Source organism: Letharia lupina (assembly GCF_014066315.1).
Source record: "Letharia lupina isolate WasteWater1 chromosome Unknown contig_14, whole genome shotgun sequence".
Taxonomy (NCBI): Eukaryota; Fungi; Ascomycota; class Lecanoromycetes; order Lecanorales; family Parmeliaceae; genus Letharia; species Letharia lupina.
In genome coordinates, this window is record NW_023502983.1 from 390,805 (window position 1) to 411,345 (window position 20,541).

General features: G+C 46.6%; 5 protein-coding genes across 5 annotated transcripts; 3 read left to right on the forward strand and 2 right to left on the reverse strand.

The window, feature by feature from the left end:
- Positions 1-941: 941 nt before the first annotated feature.
- HO133_002126 (uncharacterized protein) lies at positions 942-2,358 on the forward strand (the record flags this gene model as incomplete). The annotated part of the gene is made up of 6 exons (XM_037293053.1): positions 942-1,059; positions 1,112-1,454; positions 1,585-1,997; positions 2,058-2,201; positions 2,255-2,287; positions 2,345-2,358. 6 exons carry the CDS (start codon positions 942-944, stop codon positions 2,356-2,358), a joined length of 1,065 nt encoding a protein of 354 aa, XP_037150706.1.
- Positions 2,359-5,581: 3,223 nt separating this feature from the next.
- On the reverse strand, positions 5,582-6,730 carry HO133_002127 (uncharacterized protein; the record flags this gene model as incomplete). Its single annotated transcript, XM_037293054.1, has 2 exons — positions 5,582-6,514; positions 6,632-6,730. 2 exons carry the CDS (start codon positions 6,728-6,730, stop codon positions 5,582-5,584), a joined length of 1,032 nt encoding a protein of 343 aa, XP_037150707.1.
- Positions 6,731-6,783: 53 nt separating this feature from the next.
- Positions 6,784-7,463, reverse strand: HO133_002128 (uncharacterized protein; the record flags this gene model as incomplete). The annotated part of the gene is made up of 6 exons (XM_037293055.1): positions 6,784-6,787; positions 6,851-6,934; positions 7,001-7,090; positions 7,143-7,166; positions 7,221-7,291; positions 7,359-7,463. The coding sequence occupies 6 exons, from the start codon at positions 7,461-7,463 to the stop codon at positions 6,784-6,786; spliced, it is 378 nt and encodes a 125-aa protein (XP_037150708.1).
- A 4,957-nt stretch (positions 7,464-12,420) lies between these two features.
- HO133_002129 (uncharacterized protein) lies at positions 12,421-13,072 on the forward strand (the record flags this gene model as incomplete). Its single annotated transcript, XM_037293056.1, has 2 exons — positions 12,421-12,547; positions 12,606-13,072. The coding sequence occupies 2 exons, from the start codon at positions 12,421-12,423 to the stop codon at positions 13,070-13,072; spliced, it is 594 nt and encodes a 197-aa protein (XP_037150709.1).
- A 2,582-nt stretch (positions 13,073-15,654) lies between these two features.
- Positions 15,655-17,040, forward strand: HO133_002130 (uncharacterized protein; the record flags this gene model as incomplete). Its single annotated transcript, XM_037293057.1, is given in 5 exon segments — positions 15,655-15,717; positions 15,776-16,114; positions 16,134-16,167; positions 16,426-16,620; positions 16,730-17,040. 5 exon segments carry the CDS (start codon positions 15,655-15,657, stop codon positions 17,038-17,040), a joined length of 942 nt encoding a protein of 313 aa, XP_037150710.1.
- Positions 17,041-20,541: the final 3,501 nt, after the last annotated feature.

The following is a 20,541-nucleotide window of genomic DNA, read 5'->3' on the forward strand; positions in this document are numbered from 1 at the left end:
ATGATGATGATGCGTTATCATGGATCGCTTGAAAAAGGCAGATTGGCTGCGCCGCGGAGCTGTAGTATTACTCTACGGGACGCCCTTCAGCTTTGCCCCTGCACCTATTCTCTAATGTACAGCTGGATCATCTCGCTAATTTTTCATGATACTTAAGTATCGTGACTTCCTATCTACATTAGTATCCTTCTCGACAGTTTCGAGTAGGAGTACCGAGTGCCCTTGCTTGAGACAAGTCCCGGTCTTCCTCCCTGTTCCACAAGGGTTTTAGGGGAATAGTCTAAAATCCAGCCGGCTTAGCTAAACTTTGCTGCCAATCGATTCCCCATCCTCCTTTCCACACTCCTTCATTCTCCAAGACCTCCAAAATTGTTCCCTTTCTCCCCCGACGACAGCACATAGCGTTTCCTGGTTTCATTGTCGTAGTGGGCGTTGTACAGCATCACTCCCGTCTGCCCCGTCTGTCCTCTTCAAGAGTCGGTAACGGGCCGTTCGTTACAACACTAGCGGCGAACAAACAGCCCCCATAAAGAAATCTTGCAAGCTGCAACCTCCAACTCCTTGTCGCTTTCATCAGCGCGTCCACTCCCTCCCTCACAACCATACCGAGGTGTCTCTGACTTGCGCAAAGCTCAATCGACACACACGAAATCTGCGGTGAGTTTTAAATCTGTCCGTCTGACTGCGCTTCCGCAGCACACCGCCTTGGCCCCAGCCTTACCGAGGTACCAAATCCTCGGATCACAGAGGCTTCATCCACCCTAAGCCTCATCACCACAGTCTTGCGCTTACCCTCTACACCCATCATTGCATGACGTCGCCTCTCGTTCCTCATCACTTATCCTTGCATCGATAGCGGAGACTGACCGCGTAATCAGATAGCGCCCGTGTCAGATCCCTCGCTCGTGCCGTAATCGCGAAAGCCTTCAACAACCGCCAAGATGGGCTGTGGAATGAGTACAGAGGAGAAGGAAGGGAAGGAGAGGAATGAGCAGATCGAGAATCAATTGAAGCGCGACAAGCTATCTCAACGGAATGAGATCAAGATGCTTCTTCTCGGTCAGGATCGCTAGTCTCGATGAAACAGCTACAAGGGCTAATACCATACCAGGTGCCGGAGAGTCTGGCAAATCTACAATCCTCAAGCAGATGAAACTCATTCACGAAGGCAGCTACTCGCGGGACGAGCGAGAGTCATTCAAAGAGATCATTTACAGCAACACCGTCCAATCGATGCGCGTCATACTAGAAGCTATGGAATCATTGGAGCTTCCTTTGGACGACCAGAGAACTGAGTACCACGTCCAAACCATCTTCATGCAGCCTGCACAAATCGAGGGCGAGAGTTTGCCGCCGGAGGTTGGAAGTGCCATAGATGCTCTATGGAAAGACGCTGGCGTTCAAGAATGCTTCAAACGGTCAAGAGAGTACCAGCTCAACGATTCGGCCAGATAGTGAGTAGTCTCAGCCTTCAGGCGGAAAGGATGTGGAATCTGGTGCTTGGGCCTTGCGAAGGGTCTCCAAACAAGGCCCTTGTTCATTCTCACTACCCCACACGTGCGTTTGCTTACTTGTTCATCTTAGTTACTTCGATTCTATCGGCCGGATTGCCCAGCCCGACTATCTACCGAATGACCAAGATGTTCTACGATCTCGAGTGAAGACCACCGGTATTACTGAAACAACTTTCATCATTGGCGAGCTTACCTACCGCATGTTCGATGTCGGAGGTCAGCGATCCGAGCGGAAGAAATGGATCCACTGCTTCGAGAACGTCACGACCATCCTTTTCCTCGTTGCCATCTCCGAGTACGATCAACTACTCTTCGAAGACGAGACCGTCAACCGAATGCAAGAAGCTCTCACACTCTTTGACTCTATCTGCAACTCCAGATGGTTTGTCAAGACCTCAATCATCCTGTTTTTGAACAAGATCGACAGGTTTAAAGAGAAACTCCCGGTGTCTCCCATGAAGAACTATTTTCCGGATTATGAAGGCAAGCTGAACCGAACTGGCAACAACGGCGGGGAGCATCACAGATCTAATATTGCTGAAGGTGGACCTGATTATGCTGCGGCCTGCGATTATATCCTGAACCGATTCGTTTCCCTGAACCAGCACGAGACGAAGCAGATTTACACCCACTTCACCTGCGCTACCGATACCACCCAGATACGGTTTGTCATGGCGGCTGTCAATGGTATGTTCATCACCGCCTTTTTTCCCTTCAAACCTGCTGATGACTGGCTACAGATATTATTATACAAGAGAACCTTCGTGATTGTGGTCTGTTATAGGCCCGACCCAACCCAAAACGTGGACGAGAAGCTGAAATTTGTGGAGGCCTGTTCTTCTAAATGGCACCAGTCATTTCCCCCAAAGGTCGAATCCTTTCCGGCAAGCCCCCGGTCTTTCTCAGCCCCCTCGTTCTCAAGCATGCAAGCGCTCGAGATTTTGTATACCACGCCGTTCTCGTCCTGCCATCAGCCTGCTTTTCGGCGCGTCTTCGAAGCCATATGTCTTTCGACAATCACCCACCTTCCGATGCCCCAGGCGCTCGCGGTGAAATGTTCGGTGCGTTGGAACAATTTTAGTACGGTTATTATAATGTGATACCAGTCAGTGGGGACATGCGAGCACATGTTCTTTTCTTTCGTCCTCTCACCGTGTGTCTCTCGGAGCGGAGAGTGGGATTGGTCTCGGGAATATCCATCTAGATTGTTGCGTGTGCCATGGCTGCAGGTGCAGGTATGTCATTAATCAGGATCATGCCATCGATCAAATCCACCTACCTCTTCAAGTCTTCACGTGAACAGGCTTGATGCTCCCGAGCTTTGGTGATCAACATGAAGCCTTTCCGTTTGCTCTATACCTTGCCAACTTCTCGAAACCATTTACACTGCTTGTATCAAACTCCAACCTCTCGTGCGCGCGCCGTGCGAGTGACCAAAGCATCCCAGTATCCGAAGCTCCAACATTGCCCTCGCTTTCCCAACCTGCTGTCCCCGCTTTGAACCTTCATTGGGTCTGTACGCGACCACTCCTCGTCTCCCCTGAGGATGCCAGATAGGTAGTTGCTATGGATTTCCCAAAGTAATCTGTACAATCCGCGGAGCCCATCACCCAGCTACACCGAGTCATCGGATGTAAGCCAAAGTAACGCCTGCTACTGAGCCGAACTCGTACCAGGCGACGCCCACGATGACGGTGATCTACCTGATGGATACGGTGATGGTTTTTTAGTACCTGATGGATACGGTGATGGTTTTCTAGTACTCTGATCGTATCGGATGGGGAGCGGACGGTGTTTGCTGCGTTCGACATCTCCGTCAGGGTCCATGTCGAAGATGTCGCCGCCCGTCAACTTTCAGTCTCGGTACTCGTACACCATCCCTCACTCGTTGAGAAAGGAGCGCTGGGTTTTGTTATTTGGCCATGTTGGGGGATGAAGGTCTGCGGTCGATTTCTACTTGACTTGATAGTGGGTGTGAGACCGTGCGCGTCGGTGCGGCAGGCCCAGATACCAAATATGGCCCGACAGCACGTCGGCATGTCGTGAGAGATGTCTGAGGTGTCAGCCGCTACGCCGGGCCGGCACTAGGAGGGGTTGGTGGTTTTCTTTCTCCTTTCGAGTGAAGCCGTGCCCGGTTCCCACACCGCCCGGGGGATGTTTCGAGGTCGAGTTGGGAGGTCGGAGTCTGGGGTCTAGGGAGGGGCCCGCTTCGGCTTTTCGTTTTGAGGAAGTTGCTTGTTGCTTGTTGTTGTTGCTGTTGACCGAGCTCAGGACGATCGCATCATGCAGATGGAGCAGGTCTGCAAAGTCTCTGCTCATGGTCACCGGCAGCCCATTTGCACATCAACAAAAGTTGACCCAAAGTGCTAGGTCGGAGCGACTTGGTACGTGACTTTCCTGTCGCCCGGATGATTGGTACCCTCTGTCGTACAGACGTTTGCATACGCAAAGTTCGACCATCAGTTGCAAAAGTCCTGGCCGGATTTCTTACAGCACTGTTGGGCTCAGTCGCGAGAAGCTATGTTTGTTTGGAGCAAGCCTTTTCTTAACCCGCCCGATAAGTGGCTGGTGTCAACGTTGTAGTTCGACGCGACGCTTTTCGCTTCCTCGTCGACTCAAACTATCACCATCGAGTCCGAGAACGCAGACTTTGTACAGTGTAACCGGCGGAGGGGTTTCATGTCGCCCACGATGGTAGGAGAGCCCTTTAGCGCTCTCCAAGGAATCTCCTTGACTGGTTCAGCTGTTTCTATACGGTCTCCCCGGCAGGAGAGAGTGGCTCTAGGTGAAGTGGGGAAGCGCCATTTGATAATATGTGGACGAGCCGTGAACAGCCTCCAGGTGTCCTTGCTAGAGACCACGTCGATCTAAGACTTTCGGATGAACCCTCTTCCGAATCTTGCTTGATCTGGTTTGGATCCATAACAATCTACTCACTAAGTAGTCACCGGGCTCATTCTTGCAACACATCTCATTATCCTCTACAGGATCACGTATCTCTCTATCGTTGACTCTTATAATTACGCACGAAGTGCAAGCCAACCAACCAGCGAAACCTGTAGATCCGAACGAGCCAGCGCACAACTGTCATACGGTCAAAGGGTTCGTCGACTTGAAATTTTTCCAAGCGGAAAGGATCGCGAGGGACCTCATCGACGTAAGCTAAAACCAAGAAGTTCATCCTCGCTCACCCACCGTCACAGAAAGGTTTGCAATCTTTTTCCATCTTCCCCCGCCAGACAGACACCTCAGGACTCACCAGTCTCCGCTTCACTCAACCCCAAGACGCCTAGTGACCCCTGGGCAGAATATGCCCCCGGAACCAATGGCCCCCGTCTCCCTAGCCTCCTTCCCGCTGGCCCGTCGGCTTCACCTCCGGCCTCTCATCGGCCATCCACGTCCCATACCGCCCACCGTACATTCAACCGCCCCCACATCAACTATCCCCGCTCTCACCATGTGTCCTCGCGCATTCATCCCGCAATCCGGATCCAGCCCCATCAGCTCCAGGGATTGGGGCGGCTGGGCTGTCGGGACGGGCGGGCTCGGCGGGTGCTGTTGTGATTGGAGGGTTCTTTGTTGAGCGCTGGACGGAACGCACGAGCGGGGGGACTTGGGACTGACGGGCTTGGGGTGCTTACTCATTGGGAGAGTTGGGTTTTCACATCCGAGGAATGGGGTTTCGTTTCGCTGTTATAGGAATCATCCATCGCCAATTTCTCACCCCGGACACCCTCGGTGTCTCTGAATCTATCGATGGATGGCCGTTATGGTGGAAAGTGTGAATGAGGGGCAGGAAGGTGTTGTTTAGTCGTGCTTTCATCGAGTGGGCCAATGCAAGTGATACTTCAAACATTGACCTCGACTGGGCCATTAAACATTGACCTCGACTGGGCCATTGTTGGTGCTAGATCTCAAGTGAAATCCAGAAAGTTGACTCGAGTCTAAACCAGGTAGCTAGCTCAAACACTCAAATGTTATTTCGTCTATTTGGATCTTGTTCTCTGTCATTACATCACCGTAGACTGTTGTTCCGTACATTTCCCAGAACCCCTTTGTAGCCCATCTCAACGATCTACTTGAATGACGGGTCCTGTATGAACATTCCTTGCGCGGAAGAGGTCGTACAGCACGCTAAAAACCATCGTACCCCCGAACATGAGGCTGCCGTAATTCATCGTCGCAGCCGTCGGACGGTTCACGGGCGGCCACAGGCTAAAGAAAAAGACGATGATGAGGTAGACGATAGCAAAGCTGTTCGTCATTATACCAAGAACACCAGGAACACGCCAAGGGCCCCACGTGGGTTCCTTGCCAGGGAGGTTGGTGAGTCCGTCTCCTGAGCTGGGGTAGAGCTCGATGTCGCCGCGTAGACGGCGCCAGAGAAGAAGCACGGCGACGAGGGAGTAGGAGCCGAAAAGGCCGACGACGGAGAGCGAGACGATGTCGTTGGAAGCCGTGGAAGAGCCGAGCACGATGAGGGCGAGAACACAGGCCGGTGCCGTGGTCGAGAAGACGGCGAGCGCGGGGATTGCGGGGTTGGAATTGACACGCTGGAGGTGCTCCCGGCCCGGAACGGCTCTGTCGCGGGGAAAAGCCCAGAGTTGCCGAGACGCAGATGCGACGATGCCGACCGTGGCGCACAGAGAGAGCGTAGTAACTATGGACGTCATGAGCGCCGCTCCAGTGGTATTTTGAACGGCCTGGTTGAAGATCTCAATAAAGGGGTAACCAGTGTTTGTATGAAGAGCAGCGTCGATGTCACCAATGCAAAAGAGTAGTGCGAGCGCGATGCCGAACCCTAGCAAGCCGTTCAAGACGATGCTGAACACAATCGCCTTCGGTACAACGGCCGCGGCATTTTGTATCTCTTCGGACATGCGGATCGCTCCGTCTGCTCCAAAGAAAGCGTACACGTTACCCAGTAGCCCGACGAAAAAGGAGAGTCCATCGTTAGGCCAGTTTTCCCCGTTGATGAATGTTCGGGACACGTGTGAGGGCTGCGCATGAGGCCCAAGGATGACCAGTGGGAGTAAAATAGCGAAGAAGCCGAGTATGTGGAGAATGAGTATCAGTCCTTAAAATTTGGGAAGCCAGCTGCTGATGACGGTATTGACCGAGACGCCGAACAAGATGACTCCCCAGAAGAGCACGACATTACGCCAGGGATGAGGGTCATAGCTAGGATCGGTAAGAGTGATCAAACCCCGCGTCATCGTCCCGTTCAGGTGTCCGACCGACGCGCAGAAGGCCTGCCATCCGAGGACTGTTAACTATCGTACGGTCTCATATTAGCCAGGAACAGATGACTGTGCAATGTCAAAGAGGAATCTCACCAGTAACATAGCTCAAGAAATTTTGGATACTTAGGCGGGGCGAGCATGGAGACCCAATGATATTGTCCTCCCGACGTTGGTGCCCTATCCATATATGTCAGGGTTCTACTACTGCATTAATTGTCTTGAGCCACGACTGCCGCTACTCACATTGATGTCGCCTCTGCCAATGCAAGGAATACCGAAAGCGGTCCTATCCAGACAAAGATGTAGCCGTATATGACTCCCGCAGGACCGCCGCTACATGGCTTTTTAGCATGTTGCAGAAAGACGGCGAATTGAAAACACGTACTTTGCGAAGCCTTGCGCCAATGTTCTTAGCTACATTAACGCTACTGCCTCGGAAAGAATTTTCGATCCAGGGCCGTACATCGGAAAGCCTTGCCAGGTGATGACTATCGTGAAGCTGAAGCCCAGAATGAGCATGAAGCCAAAATTCCGCTGTCACCTTTATTAAAAGAAGAAGAACAAGTATCGACTGGGGAAGGAATTATATAGGGCGCCAAACCTTCAGCACGGGGTTTTCGCCCATCCGAGCCATGTCTTTATCGTCATTGTTCTGTTTGGACTTCATGCCTCCAACCTCCACCGCGTTCATCTGTTCAGCGTCCATATTTACAACAGATTCTTTCGGAGCGAACCAAGAGGATGAAAGTAAACGAGAAGAAGTGAAGAGAAAAGGAATGTGTACTCTAGGGAAAGAGAAAACTTGGCATTTTCGTGGACACCACCGTAGAAAAGAGGGGGAGGGGGAAGCTGCAATCGCGAATGGGGCGGTAAGGTGCTCAATGCAGCCCTCCGCCCGCCCACTTCGACCAAGAGAACGCTGAACGAGGTAGACATGGATAGTCATGATGCAACGCAGGTATCCTCCGCGTTAACCATCCTCATCCCTACCGCGGTTGATAATGTTATCGATCCAATGCCTCGCTCATGCTTGAATAGCCATAGGAAGTTATCATGATATCAAGGGTCAATCAACATCTGGTCCGTTACTCGAAGTAGGATGTTGTAGGTTTATGCCGATGACAATCGTCTGTCCGCTGACCGCAGCTTCAATGCCTATGGGGATGCCGGGCATGAGCTCTGCTGGAATTACTGGAACGATTAGATCAATGAAATGCTGTAACACGACGAGGTATCTTGTAGCCGTGCCTGCGAATGCGCACACTGTATCAACACGGTACTAGTACTGTGAGTGGTTACAGCCATAGCTGAATGGAGCGTCTGTTCTACAACGGTACTGTAGTTGAGGTTTAAGCTGACCACGATTCTTGACTTTATAATAATGCGTCTGGAACAGGATATCAATAGCGGGGTATATATAATTTTTCTTGTAGAGTTGTCGATATCGGAACGGTGTCGGAACGGTTCCAAAATTTCTATTCGTACAATCCAGAAGTGAGTTCTTTGATAGAGCGAGGACACCAATAAATCCTTCCACTTAGCCGAATATCGGTAAATCTATTGGTGTCCTTACTCTATCAAAGAACTCACTTCTGGATTATACGAGTATACTTTAGGGCCCGTTTGGCTACCATCTGAAAATTCACATTTTCATACATTTCAACTTAATCACACTAATTTCAAAAATGTAGGCTTCAAAACGAGGCTAGTAGATTTTTAATATATATAGATTATATATACGGTTCTATTTAGTAGTTACATTTCGACTAATTTAGCTGAACGCTAAATATTATTAAGATCTTTCTTCGTAGTAAGATTTATATAGTAGATATCTATTAGTCTTTAATATAGATAGTCTACTATCTCTATTATCTTTTATTAATATAGCTACTATAATAAAAGCTCTTAGTAATTTTCTTATTAATTATAAAGTATTAGAAGAGGTATTAGCTCGAGTAAATAAATTATAATAGATTAATAGAATTCTTAAATAAACTACTATTATAGAGACTAAATTATATTATAAAATAAAATAATAATATAAGAATAATAAACGCTCGAATATAGGCTTTAAATTAAAGGTATAAATATATATATTAGCTACTATATAGACTATAATAATTATAAGATAATAAGTTAAGTAAAGTTAAATATAGAGAAAGATAACTTTATATAAGGCTAAATAAACTCTCTATTATTATCTTCGTTATAAATTAAGTAGCTAAAACTTTAATAAGAGAATTATACTTTATATAATCGATAATAATTAATAAAAAGCCTAAATTAAGATATAAGAAGATCGTCTTATTAATAATTCTTCGCTAATATTTTTTAGAAGAATAAGCTTATAAAAGAGCTTTATTAGACTTCTCTTCTATATATTAAAGAGTTTAATACTTACTTTATTAAGCGAATAACAATAGAAAACTATATAATACCTCTTAATCTTTCCATCGATCTCACTCTCGAAATAATTTCTTCATCTCTATATACCAATACTCAGAAAAACACTTAGAAAGATACTTTATAAGCTATCGATATAAATATTATATTTAATATCGATATATTATAGATTATAGCGAAAAAGAGATATACGAGCTTTATAATAGCAATATCTATATTGTCGATTAAGCGTCTTAAGAAGATAGGCGAATAGTTTATAGACTCTACTATTAAAGAAGTAGAAGATTTATTATAAAGATCTATAAAATAAAGAGAAAGAGATATATTATAAAGGTAATAAAAGAAAATATAGCGAATTAAAGAAATATTATAAGCTATTATTAAGAAAGCTATAGCTCTACTAAGTAAAGACTTTAATTCTATTAATAATAATAACTATATAAAAGTCGTAAACGTATTTCTAAACTATAATAAGGTTTTTATATATATTATAATATCTAATAATATTAGAAAAGATTAATTATAGAGGTAAATAATAGAGGCGCGTAAGTAGATAGAAGAATATATTAAGTATATCGAAGTGAATTAGCTAAATACTACTATATTTAAACTTTATATATCGAAGCCTCTCTTATTAATAAAACTTCTTATATATATATCTTCGCAATTATTCTTTAAGAAATATACTCTTAATAATCCTTTCATATTACTTCGGCGATTTCATCTCTTTTCTTATTTATTTTAGTAGTCATAAAATATTTATTTTTTAATAAATCTAAATTACTAATAAAGTCACTATTAGACTTATTAGCTAGTTATATATTCGAGTTAATATTATTAAGAGAGCGATATAGCGTAATAAAGTTATATATTATAATTAAGATATATTAATTTATTATCTAAATAGAAATATTAAACTCTATAGAATTCTTAATAGATTTAAATCGCCATTTAAATATACTAAATATTCTTTTAATAATATTTCGTAGCTAAGAGTAACGTAGATTAAATAGTTCCTTTATATTCTTAGACTTTATTATAATCTATTATTATTTCTTTAGATAATATTATATATCTATATAGAGAATTAGTAATTAATTATAATTAAAATATTTAGCGTCGATAAGATAATACTTACTTACTAAAATAGAAAAGTCGTAATTAGAAGTAGTATCTCTTAATACTAAGGCGTTATATATAGAGTCTTTTTAATTAGATAATATATAGTAAAATAGTATATTAAAATTATATACGACTAAAACATTTTAAGTAAGAGTATTCTTTTTATTTCGCTATAATATATACTCTATTATAGGCATATAAATAGCGATATATATATTATCTAATATATCTAGATAGTCGTTAAAATAAAGTGTAAATTTAAAGCTAAATAAGATTTTTACTAGAATAGAGTAGAGTATTTTAGATAATTAAATAAAATGCTAATATAGAATATATATAGCCTTTAAGATCTTATAATAATATCGACTAATAGTCTTATCTAAGTGTTAAAAATGATTATATAATCTATTATTGCTAAGACTATAACCTACTATTATAATAAAGATAACGACTTTCTCTACTATTTTAATAATATAAGACGAAGTTAAATACGTATAATTAAAGAGCTAATTTTAAAGCTTATTTAGAGTATATAAAGATATATAAAAGTCTTTTAAATATTTATAGAGTATTCTTCTTTAAGAAGTAACTATATATATATATAATTAGAAAGAATAGAAGTATATTGCGAAGTCTTATTAAAATAATACGAATAGTATTATATAGTAGTTAAAATAGTAATAATAGTAGCTTTCTTAGCTAGCTAACTATTATTATCAATTATAGTTATAATATATATAACTATTTATAATAATTATAGTCTTAGATCTAGCGATATAGTCTATCTATAGCGTATATTTCGAATAAAAACTTATCTTATCTTAAGTTTTTAGAAATATAAAATAATCTCTATATATTTCATATATATTTTATACTTTATAAGCATTCAAAACGAAAATGTAGTTATTAAATAGAGTACTAAATTGTATAAGACGAAAATGTTGAAAATATTCTTGAAAATATGGATTTTAGGTGGTAGCCAAACGGGCCCTAAACGGTCCTAGAAATTTAACAGTGTCAGAGTAAAACATTCGCTCTGTGAGGTCAGCCTTGGTCTATAACCGTATCAAGAATTTTTACCGATAGTACTCACTTTACAATTAATTCAACACGGTGTGCGCAGTTGCAGATAACCCTAACCCTAATACGCCCATAAGGTAGGGTAAAAAAGTGGCCTTATCTTGGTCCGTAGAATTATGGTTACTAAGCAATTAGATACCTTGAATGAGCCCGATAAGCGGGTCTTGGCGTACGTGACCAGAGTATTCAATATGGATTTTCCTCGGTAGTCACGAGGTGCCCAGAACCTCAAACAGGACTTGCTGACGGCTTTTCCTCGGAATGAGGCTACCTTATGGATCCACAAATCATTGAAATGTCAGTACCTGTCACCTAGATGTATCGATCGAAGATTTCATGAAATCCTGCATCCCTTAGATGCCTCATATTTTACTCCGATCTATGGCCCGTGCCGCATGTGTGGTGCCCGGTAAGGTACCTTAGCCTTGCCTGACACCGCGCGTTAGGGTTAGGAACTGGATAGATCTTCCATCCACAAACACACACACACACACTTACACATTCTTTCAATCCTGATCAAACCTTTCCATGGGATTCGGAACATAAAGCTGGAAGCGAGGAACAATGTAAGTGTTGGGGCGAGATAAGGTACAGGTAGCTACAGGGCGCCCTTGACACGATGTTTCAATTCGTAATGTTTCTTTGCGGGTGCAGTAAAAGCCGTGTAGGTGGTTCTTCATTTGGGCATTATTCTCTTCGCAGTTTTTCGTGAGTATGTTGTATTGGAAATGGGAATCCTGTAATCGAAATAAAAAACTGCGCTTCCAGACATGAGGCCGTTGTCACTCTCAGACCACCGACACACAACGCGAGCATCTGATCCAAACTCTGCTGGACCGTTGCAATTCAGATGATGGTCCTTTCTGACACCCCTACGGAACTAGGTTCCTCTGAAATTCCTCACTCCCGCTCGGCGCGTCCACAGTACTCCCCCACTCAACTCTATGCCTATTTCTCCTTCATCGCCCTTCCCCCCCATCTTTCTATCTTCACCACTCCTGGCGGAGCCTGCGCTTGCGCTCACCTCTACCCATGGGCTACCATTTCTGTCTGCCCTTATGCGCAATCGCATGGCTGCTATCCCATACGAAAACCTAGCGCTTCACTACTCGACCCATCGCAATGTGACGCCGAGCGACGTCATGCTGGATGTGCAAGCGCTTTACAGCCTCATTGTAGAAGGAGGTACGTGGCGCGGTTGGCAATGTATACAACTGAACAGCATGTTTGGTACCGTGCTCAGGAGCTTGGGGTTTGATGTTACGAGCACGGCTGCCAGAACCAATACGGCGTGCCAGGATGTCGCCAGGAGTCCTGACTACAAGGGCCCGAGCTACAATGCCTGGTGAATTGTGTTCTTTCTCCCGGCGGTCGGATCGACCCCAACAAGCCACTCAAGGCCCGTGGAACCTAGGACAAACAGCGATGGGCAGAGTGTGTGTCTCCAGGCTGTCTTCTGGAGACGTGGGTACACGAGTTTGGCTGACTTCTGCACCTCTTGCCAGGGATCATCTGGTCAACCTCGTGACGCTATCATCACAACGCTACCTCGTTGACGTTGGCATGAACGCCCGCGGCCCCATTGTGCCTCTGCCTCTCATCTCCGGCACCTCCACGTTCTCCGTCTCTCCACGCAAGACTCGTCCTGCTGCACGGCTCGATCCCGGAGCATACGACCTCGCACGCTCTGAACATACTGTGGCGACTTGAGGTACGTAATCGTGAGGCATGCCCGTGGACCCCCACCTATGCTTTTCGTGAGATCGAGTTCTTGCCCGTGGACTTCGAGATGATGAAATGGTATACGGCCACAAGCCCACTGAGCTGGTTCACGCATAAGATAACGCATAAGATACTCGTGGGGCGGATGATCTTGGACACGCAGAGGGAGGAGATCGTTGGAGATGTAACGCTTTTTGAAAGAATACTGCGGAAGCAAATTCACGGGGAGGTCAAATTGGAGGTGGGATGCAAGAGCGAGAAGGAGAGAGTGGGACTGCTTCAGGGGTGTTTTGGTATCAAGCTTGGAGATGTCGAACGGGAAGGTATCATGGGAGTGGAATCCCAGATCTCATAGCACCTACGAAGTACTCTTCGAAATGCCGCGAGTAATATACATATCAAGTTTCGACTTGAAACATAGCTCAAAGTTATCGCTCGAGAGACGGAAAGAGGGTGTGCACGCATTAGTAATACATATCAATTACGGTCCAAGGCAATGCATATGGAATGAGTGATTTCTAAGATTGGCTGATGATGATCATGGGGTCCCGCCCTGCATAGGCAATAGGATTGATGGGAAGGGTCCAAATCCTCCGCCCTCGGGTACTAAAATATTTGACGCCCGGCCCGCAAAGCTTGCCCGATTGCTTCAGCCTCATATACCCGCGCCAAGGTGCAACGTTCGCGTACTACCCTTGTTGGAATCTGCTGCAGCACACTGTGTTGTAGCTACCCCGCAGGTGGCAAATTAGCATGGGCTTCACATGGTATATAAGTAGCCTTTGCTTGCGGGGCCGAGCCTAGATTCTTCTCTTCCGCCAACAATCACTAGATGTACGTTGTACATGCCGCATTATCAACCTTGTACGCGTCGAGCTGCAACACTTTCAACAACGGCTGACACGCAGTAGCGTATATTGTCCCTAGTAAAGAAGCGGTGGGATATGCTCGATCAAGGAAACGATCATGCCCTATCTCTTAGCCTCTCTATCCTAGAGCTTTTCTTTTTTTTTGTGATGAATGCCAATCCGTACACCGGCAATAGGGTGTCGGTCAGCATGACAGCAGCTCTGATAGAACGTATAATGTTTCACCCTTGACATACCCTCGAGGCTCAATCCGTCGATGCATGACAGCCTTTGCTTTGATCGACTGCTTCAGGTTTCCTGTGGAAAATTTCTTCAGGGGGGGCAAAGGGGGAACTGAGGGTTGATATCGATCCTTCAGATCCGGGGTCCCTATTTTCTCCAGCTCATCTGTGCCGTTCACGTAACACATACAAACCGAAATCAACAATCATGCTGCTAGCCCCTGTCGAAAATGCTGCGCTCCCAAACTCGGTGCCGTAGGCCGGGTTCCAGCCTTTGTTTCCGACTGCTGCTTCGTCGAAGTGAGTACATATGAGTTCATGCCATCGTTTAAGAGAGGAAAGGCATTTGTCACGCGCTCTATAACTCTGAGGAAACAGCCATCGAGGATAGCCTTTGGCCAACCCTGGTAAGACCTTGTTGAACGCCCAGAAGTCTTCAACGAAAGTGGGGTGCTTCAAAAGAAGACTTTGGCCACACATGGCCTCAACAGCTGCGGGAAACAATCCTGCTTGGGAAACTTGACCATTACGGGCGTACAGAGTCAGTATGCAAAAGACGCTCGGTCAGATTCGTCGTAAAGCGCCTAGCGAAAGGCTTCAAACCATCGCCTGTTAAGAATGTTGACACCGACGAGTATGTGAGATATTCGATGCGGAGATGCGGCGGAACTTTACTGTGTGGGTGCGGTTGCAGATGATGACCAGAATCGTCATCCATCCAAAAGGCCAACGCGTCCTTCGGCATCTTGCACATGTTGTGGACAGAAAGAGCTTTGTAGGCTTTGTTGTGCAAATCTGGCTCCTTCCAGATAGCTTGTATGATCTCGGAACCCGAGATGAGGTACAGATCCGTAACCAACAGTCGAAGTCGAGCAGGAATATGTTTGAATCGAGTACTTGACAACATTCTGATATTGTGGAGACAATCAGACAGACTTGCATCCAGAAGATATGAATCCAGACGACAGTTGCAGTCTTGCGTCGATTCGAACACTCATGACGGGCAAGCACATCAGCCAGAAGCATCGCTCCTGCAAGAACAAGCCCAAGCTCGCATAGTTAGAATGGTACTAAAGCTGCGTCTGCTTCATGCATGCAACTTCCGGCAAACTTGAGGGTTGACGCGGAGGCTAGTCTGCTCCGTTGCATGCATGATCCCAAGAAAGTAAGACTCTGCCTCACCAATAATCTTTTTTGCACTGTTACCACCCACCATTACCAAGACAAGCTGTTCCGGTGTCCCGCTAGCCAGCCAGAAATAGGGCCAGTAGAATAGGCTGCGCCGCACAGTCATCCTTACTGGCAGCTCTGCTTGCTGTCGAGTGAATCCTGTCAGAGAGGCACATATAGTCTTATCCATGTCCATAGGATTGAAGGACGCTTCATATTTGAGTCTCATATAAGTAGCGTTCAAGCTTAAAAAAAGTCAGTCGTTTCATTGGCCAGCTATCATTGCTTTGCAAAGAGCCCAATGTCCACAATGGCTTCAGCTTTGCCGGCCGCGCACATCAGTCCTGCGAGGATTGGCCAATCCACTTTCATGGTACGTCAACACGTGGTTTTGGAACACTCCAAATCGAGTATTTCTGACTTCTGTAAAGGGCCTTGCGTGGGGAAGCGTGGCCCTTACGGTACTCTTCTTTACCTTCCGTATCATAGTCCGATTGAAGGTCTTTGGCCGATTGCATGCAGATGATGGCTTGGTTTTTTTTGCTTGGATTGTTCTCCTGATCAATACCATACTGTGGCAATTCGGCCAAGACGCCCTTTACGAGAACATTGCAGTGTCTTCTGGCCAACTTTATCCACCGCCGCCCGGTTTTGCACACGCAGCGGAACAGTACCTGCGAAGATCTGTCGCTGTGATCGTTTTCTTCTATACCGGTCTCTGGAGTGTCAAGTTCTCCTTTCTAGTCTTCTTCAAACGACTTGGGCATAATGTGAGGAATCAGCGTATAGTGTGGTGGCTTGTTCTGGCAATTACTCTCGCCTCGTATGTGACCTGTCTGGGTACTATTGAGTATTCCTGTCTTGCTTCTTCCTTCATGTATATTGAGAGTAAGTACTGGATCCCCTTAGACATAGCATTGACTAACTCACATCAGCCCATTGTGCGATGACGTCAGGGCCAGTCAGATATCAACGGGACACACTGCGCAGTAATATGATTCTCGATGTTGTCACTGACGCTTTAAGTCCGTTATACCCTTCGAACTTTCCCTTGGAGCTGCCCGTTGACAATGCCTACCAGTCATCCTCGTTCCCATCAACTTACTCTGGAAGGTCCAGCTGAGTTTTCGAAAGAAGTTTGCTTTAGGCGGCATCTTCTGCATCACAGTTATTATCATGGTTTTTGCTATCATACGCGCAATCGTGGTGAGCTCCTATAGTCAAGAATTGGATGAGACATGGCTTTATATGTGGAGCTCAATCGAACAAGCAGTCTGTAAGTTAGCTCTGCCCTAGTTCCTCAATATGGTCCTTGGCAGATTCTATGGGCCTTAGCAGACTGTTTCGCACAAGCTTACAATTTGCTCTTCAAACAGCCATAATAGTTGCATGTCTCGCCTCATTTCCATCCCTTTTCGAGAAATCCGAGCGTGCTAAACACCAACGCCTCCCGGATGGCAATGCCGAGGGTCATTCTGATGCCACCTCCCGCTATATCTTCTTCTTCAGCAGAAAGAGCAAAGCATCCCAGGAGAGTCCATCTGATATCGTTATGAACAAGACGGGGCAACAGCAGGCCTCTACCATGACGCACGGGAGCAACGGTTCCTCGGCTCTTTGGAACCAGCACCAGAAGCCATCGTTTCACTCGAGCGAACATATTCCTCCAATGAACAAAGCTCACATCGACGTTTAAAATTTGGAGAAGCTGCGGGACTCCAGTGGATTTTCCGACTGGATTGAGATGCGGATGGCGTGGGGACTGTTATGAGCGACGTGTAATGCCGCTGATCTTAGGCGTATGTGAATTCCAAAATGGCAAGTCACTCATTTAACCCCAAAGCAGTATTTTCTTTCTCATTTGTTCCCTCTATTCTCATTCATTCCCCAGCCCAAGGATGCTCCGGGCGGTCGAGGTCCGCCCCAGCTCTGATGGCTTGCAGACTCCTTCCAAGGCCACGCGTTCCTCGGAGTAAACTGCACTGAGGGTTGTGGCTTTGGCACAAGGGATGAGGATGAAACTTGCCCAAAGAAGGGAGCCAGAGAACATCTGCTCAAAAGCCCCATTGTTCCTTAGGAAGGATGGGATCGAGTTCGAAATCAAAGCGCTCGTGAGATAAACGCGGTTTAAAGATGCCAATTGAAGAGCTTGGTGACGGAGATTCCATTGCACGAGTGGGTAAACAAAGACATCCCCAACATTGGGCAGGCATGGGTCCACGATCTTTCCTTGTCACAAAAGCGGTCGGTCATCAATGTCTCTCTTCTAGAGGACATGATTCCACGATTTTTATTTTCCTGCAAAGCTGCTGCGGTAAATATTCATGTCCCCAAGGAAACCAGGCCTCTTGTTTCCCTCTTCTTCCTTTGAAGGCAGGAAACCATAGGGCCTCGTTATTTGAGAGATGACGATCGTACCATCTTATCTGACACATAAACCACTCTCCGCGAATGTACCATTCGGTCATCTCGGCACGTTACTGCTGGGCGCACCCTATCCCACCTTCTTCGCGGAATTCTGCTTCGACGCCGCCCGCACCGTCATAAGCCTCACATCGAGTGAAACCCTTCAAAAATTCACACACATCGACTACCAATTACCCATGAAGGAGACGCCTGGCCAAGCGTCGAGGACCGATTTCCGAAATCCCGTCCACCGGCCGTAGAGACATCGTCAAAGGAAATCTACAACACGCGGTATGCACCCCATGGGCTCTCCAATGCCGAACCATCTCCCACCTCCCCCCCCCGGCAGCACCACTCATCCCCTTTCCAGATTCTGGTACGACAGCGCCGGTCCCGTCTTCTACAACCAAGTCAAGCGTCTCCTCGGAACCGACTACCCCTACGTGCTGCCGTACACGGCCGTCGAATCGATCTCCCAATCCATCATGGATGCCGACTTCACCACCGACGCGGAAAAGCAGGCTGTGTCCACGAAAGCGAAGGATATCTTCGGCGGGCTTATTGTTTGGGCGGGCGGGCGAGTCGGATACTGCTGGAACGGGTGCGGTGGCGATTTTTTTGATCTTGTTTGCGTTGATTTTGGTGGTGGTTTGCTTCGATATGCGATAACTCATGTTTTGGAGAAAAAAAATCGATCGATGCGAATGCGTTCTGTTGAGCGTGGGGTGGTATCCCACTTCTCACGTTGTTTTAGCATCAACTTACCCTAGCACGTAATTGTTATCCATTTTCGGAAAGACCACTACACTTAAATAAGCATCCTGACATGAGCATCTGGCGTCTTGTACCCTAGTTCAGTTCCGCCCTCGACAGCAGCGTCGAGCATTCCAACCACACATCTTGCTTTCATCACAGCCAGCGCACACATCCACCGCTTTCTTGTCCGAACAATACCTCAAGAATCGAAGAAAGGACTTATTTCAAAAGGGTAACCTGCGTTGTCTCCCATCCTAGGTACTCGAAACATACCTATCCTTGCAGATATCTGTTCCATCTCTTGGAACGCCAAATAGGCGATGATTCCACGTTCTGGATATGCCTGATGAGTAGCAAAAAACAGTCATGGAAAATAGATGGCTCTCAGTGGTTAGATGAACACCCACTTATAAACGTGTGACGCTTTTGGAGATGAAACCGTCAATGTGTGCCACTGTTAGGGACTGTTAATGAAAAGCTCTGTGTCTTGAAGACTCTAGATCCGTGACAATTTGAGCGCAATCGCCTTGCAAACACTCTCGACCCGTGATATCTTCAGACATTATCTCTAAAGACACGTAACAGTCTTGGGTCAGAAGCCTCTTGACATGTGATGTCAAATTTCTGATAACCCCCAACCCGAAAAAATGCAACGATTTCAGGGACAAAGCCACTCAAAGCGCCTGAACTTCAGGTAGTATCCCCAACAAATGTACAAACTTTTTGACCTTCCGAAGGATCGATCCTAATAGATATACATCGTTTTCGGGGGAAGGAGCCACTCAACGTGCAATATCTTCAGGGATTATCCCCCTGGACATACCATATCGGTTTGCGTGATATCTGCTATTAAATCCACGCCGCGAACAGTGAATTGGATAAACCGGTGAATCGGATTAGTGAAGTAAAATAAAGAATCGACATGATAGATCGAATTGGGGAATCGGATCAGTGAATCAAAAAATATGTGAATCAAGACGGTGAATACTGCTGGCGCCACGCTAGCGAGTATATCTTCTCCGTCCGACCTTCATCGACTTCTTATCCGACCTACACATCTCCGACCTCGACCACCTCCAAGCTTACCCAACGCCCTCCAACCTGCAAATCTCCCGACCTGGACAGCCCCCAAGAGTACCCAACGGCCTCCAACTGACACAACTTCGATCTCGGCCGCCTTCAGAATTTACCCTGCATCTCCAAAGTACACATCTTGAACCTCAACCGTCCCCGCGAGTACCCAACGCCTTCAACAAAAACAACGCCAGAGAAACCACACAAGGCAAGCTTCCCCCGCTTCAAGCGTACCAGAACACAAAGAGCTCAACGCCTCCAGATGCCCGCCGCGAACCTCTTCAGCTTACCGGCCGAAATGATAGCCGAAATAACATCCCACCTACCCGCCGCCTCCGTCGCAAACATGCACCTCGCATGCCACTCCCTCCACGCCATCACCAAGCCCGCCCCGCCCCTCGACAAACAAGCCTGGCGCCGCTTCCACCAGGACTTCGAAACCACCGCGCGGCGCACGAAAGCGCCCATCAGGCTGGCTTGTTCGCGCTGCATGAAGCTGCTTCCGCCGGCCAGCTTCCAAGACAGCCAGGCGAAACGGAAGTGCGACAGGCTGGAGGGACGGGTGTGCTTCAAGTGCGGGGTCATGGAAGGGTATTACAACGTGCGGGACTTTCTGCACGGGAAGGAGGTGTGTTTTTCTTGCTTTGCGTGTCCGGAGCCGAGGAAGGTGGAGGAGGAGGCGGTGTATACGGACCGCGAGGCGGGAATGCCGGTGCACGCTGGGGTTGGTCGGGCGGACACGGGGAGCAAAAGGTGGTGCAAGGGATGTTGGAGGGTGGTGACGATGTATGTAAATGCGAGACTGGTCTGAAATGGTAGGGAATTTCTCGCTGCGTGGCCCGATCTGTGTGATCAAAGCTGCGAAACGGCGTTGAGATGGCGATTGAGGCTATGAGCATTGGGACAAAAGCGGGTCAACACGAGATGAGAGGCATTATATGGTAGAAGCAGCTTAATTCAG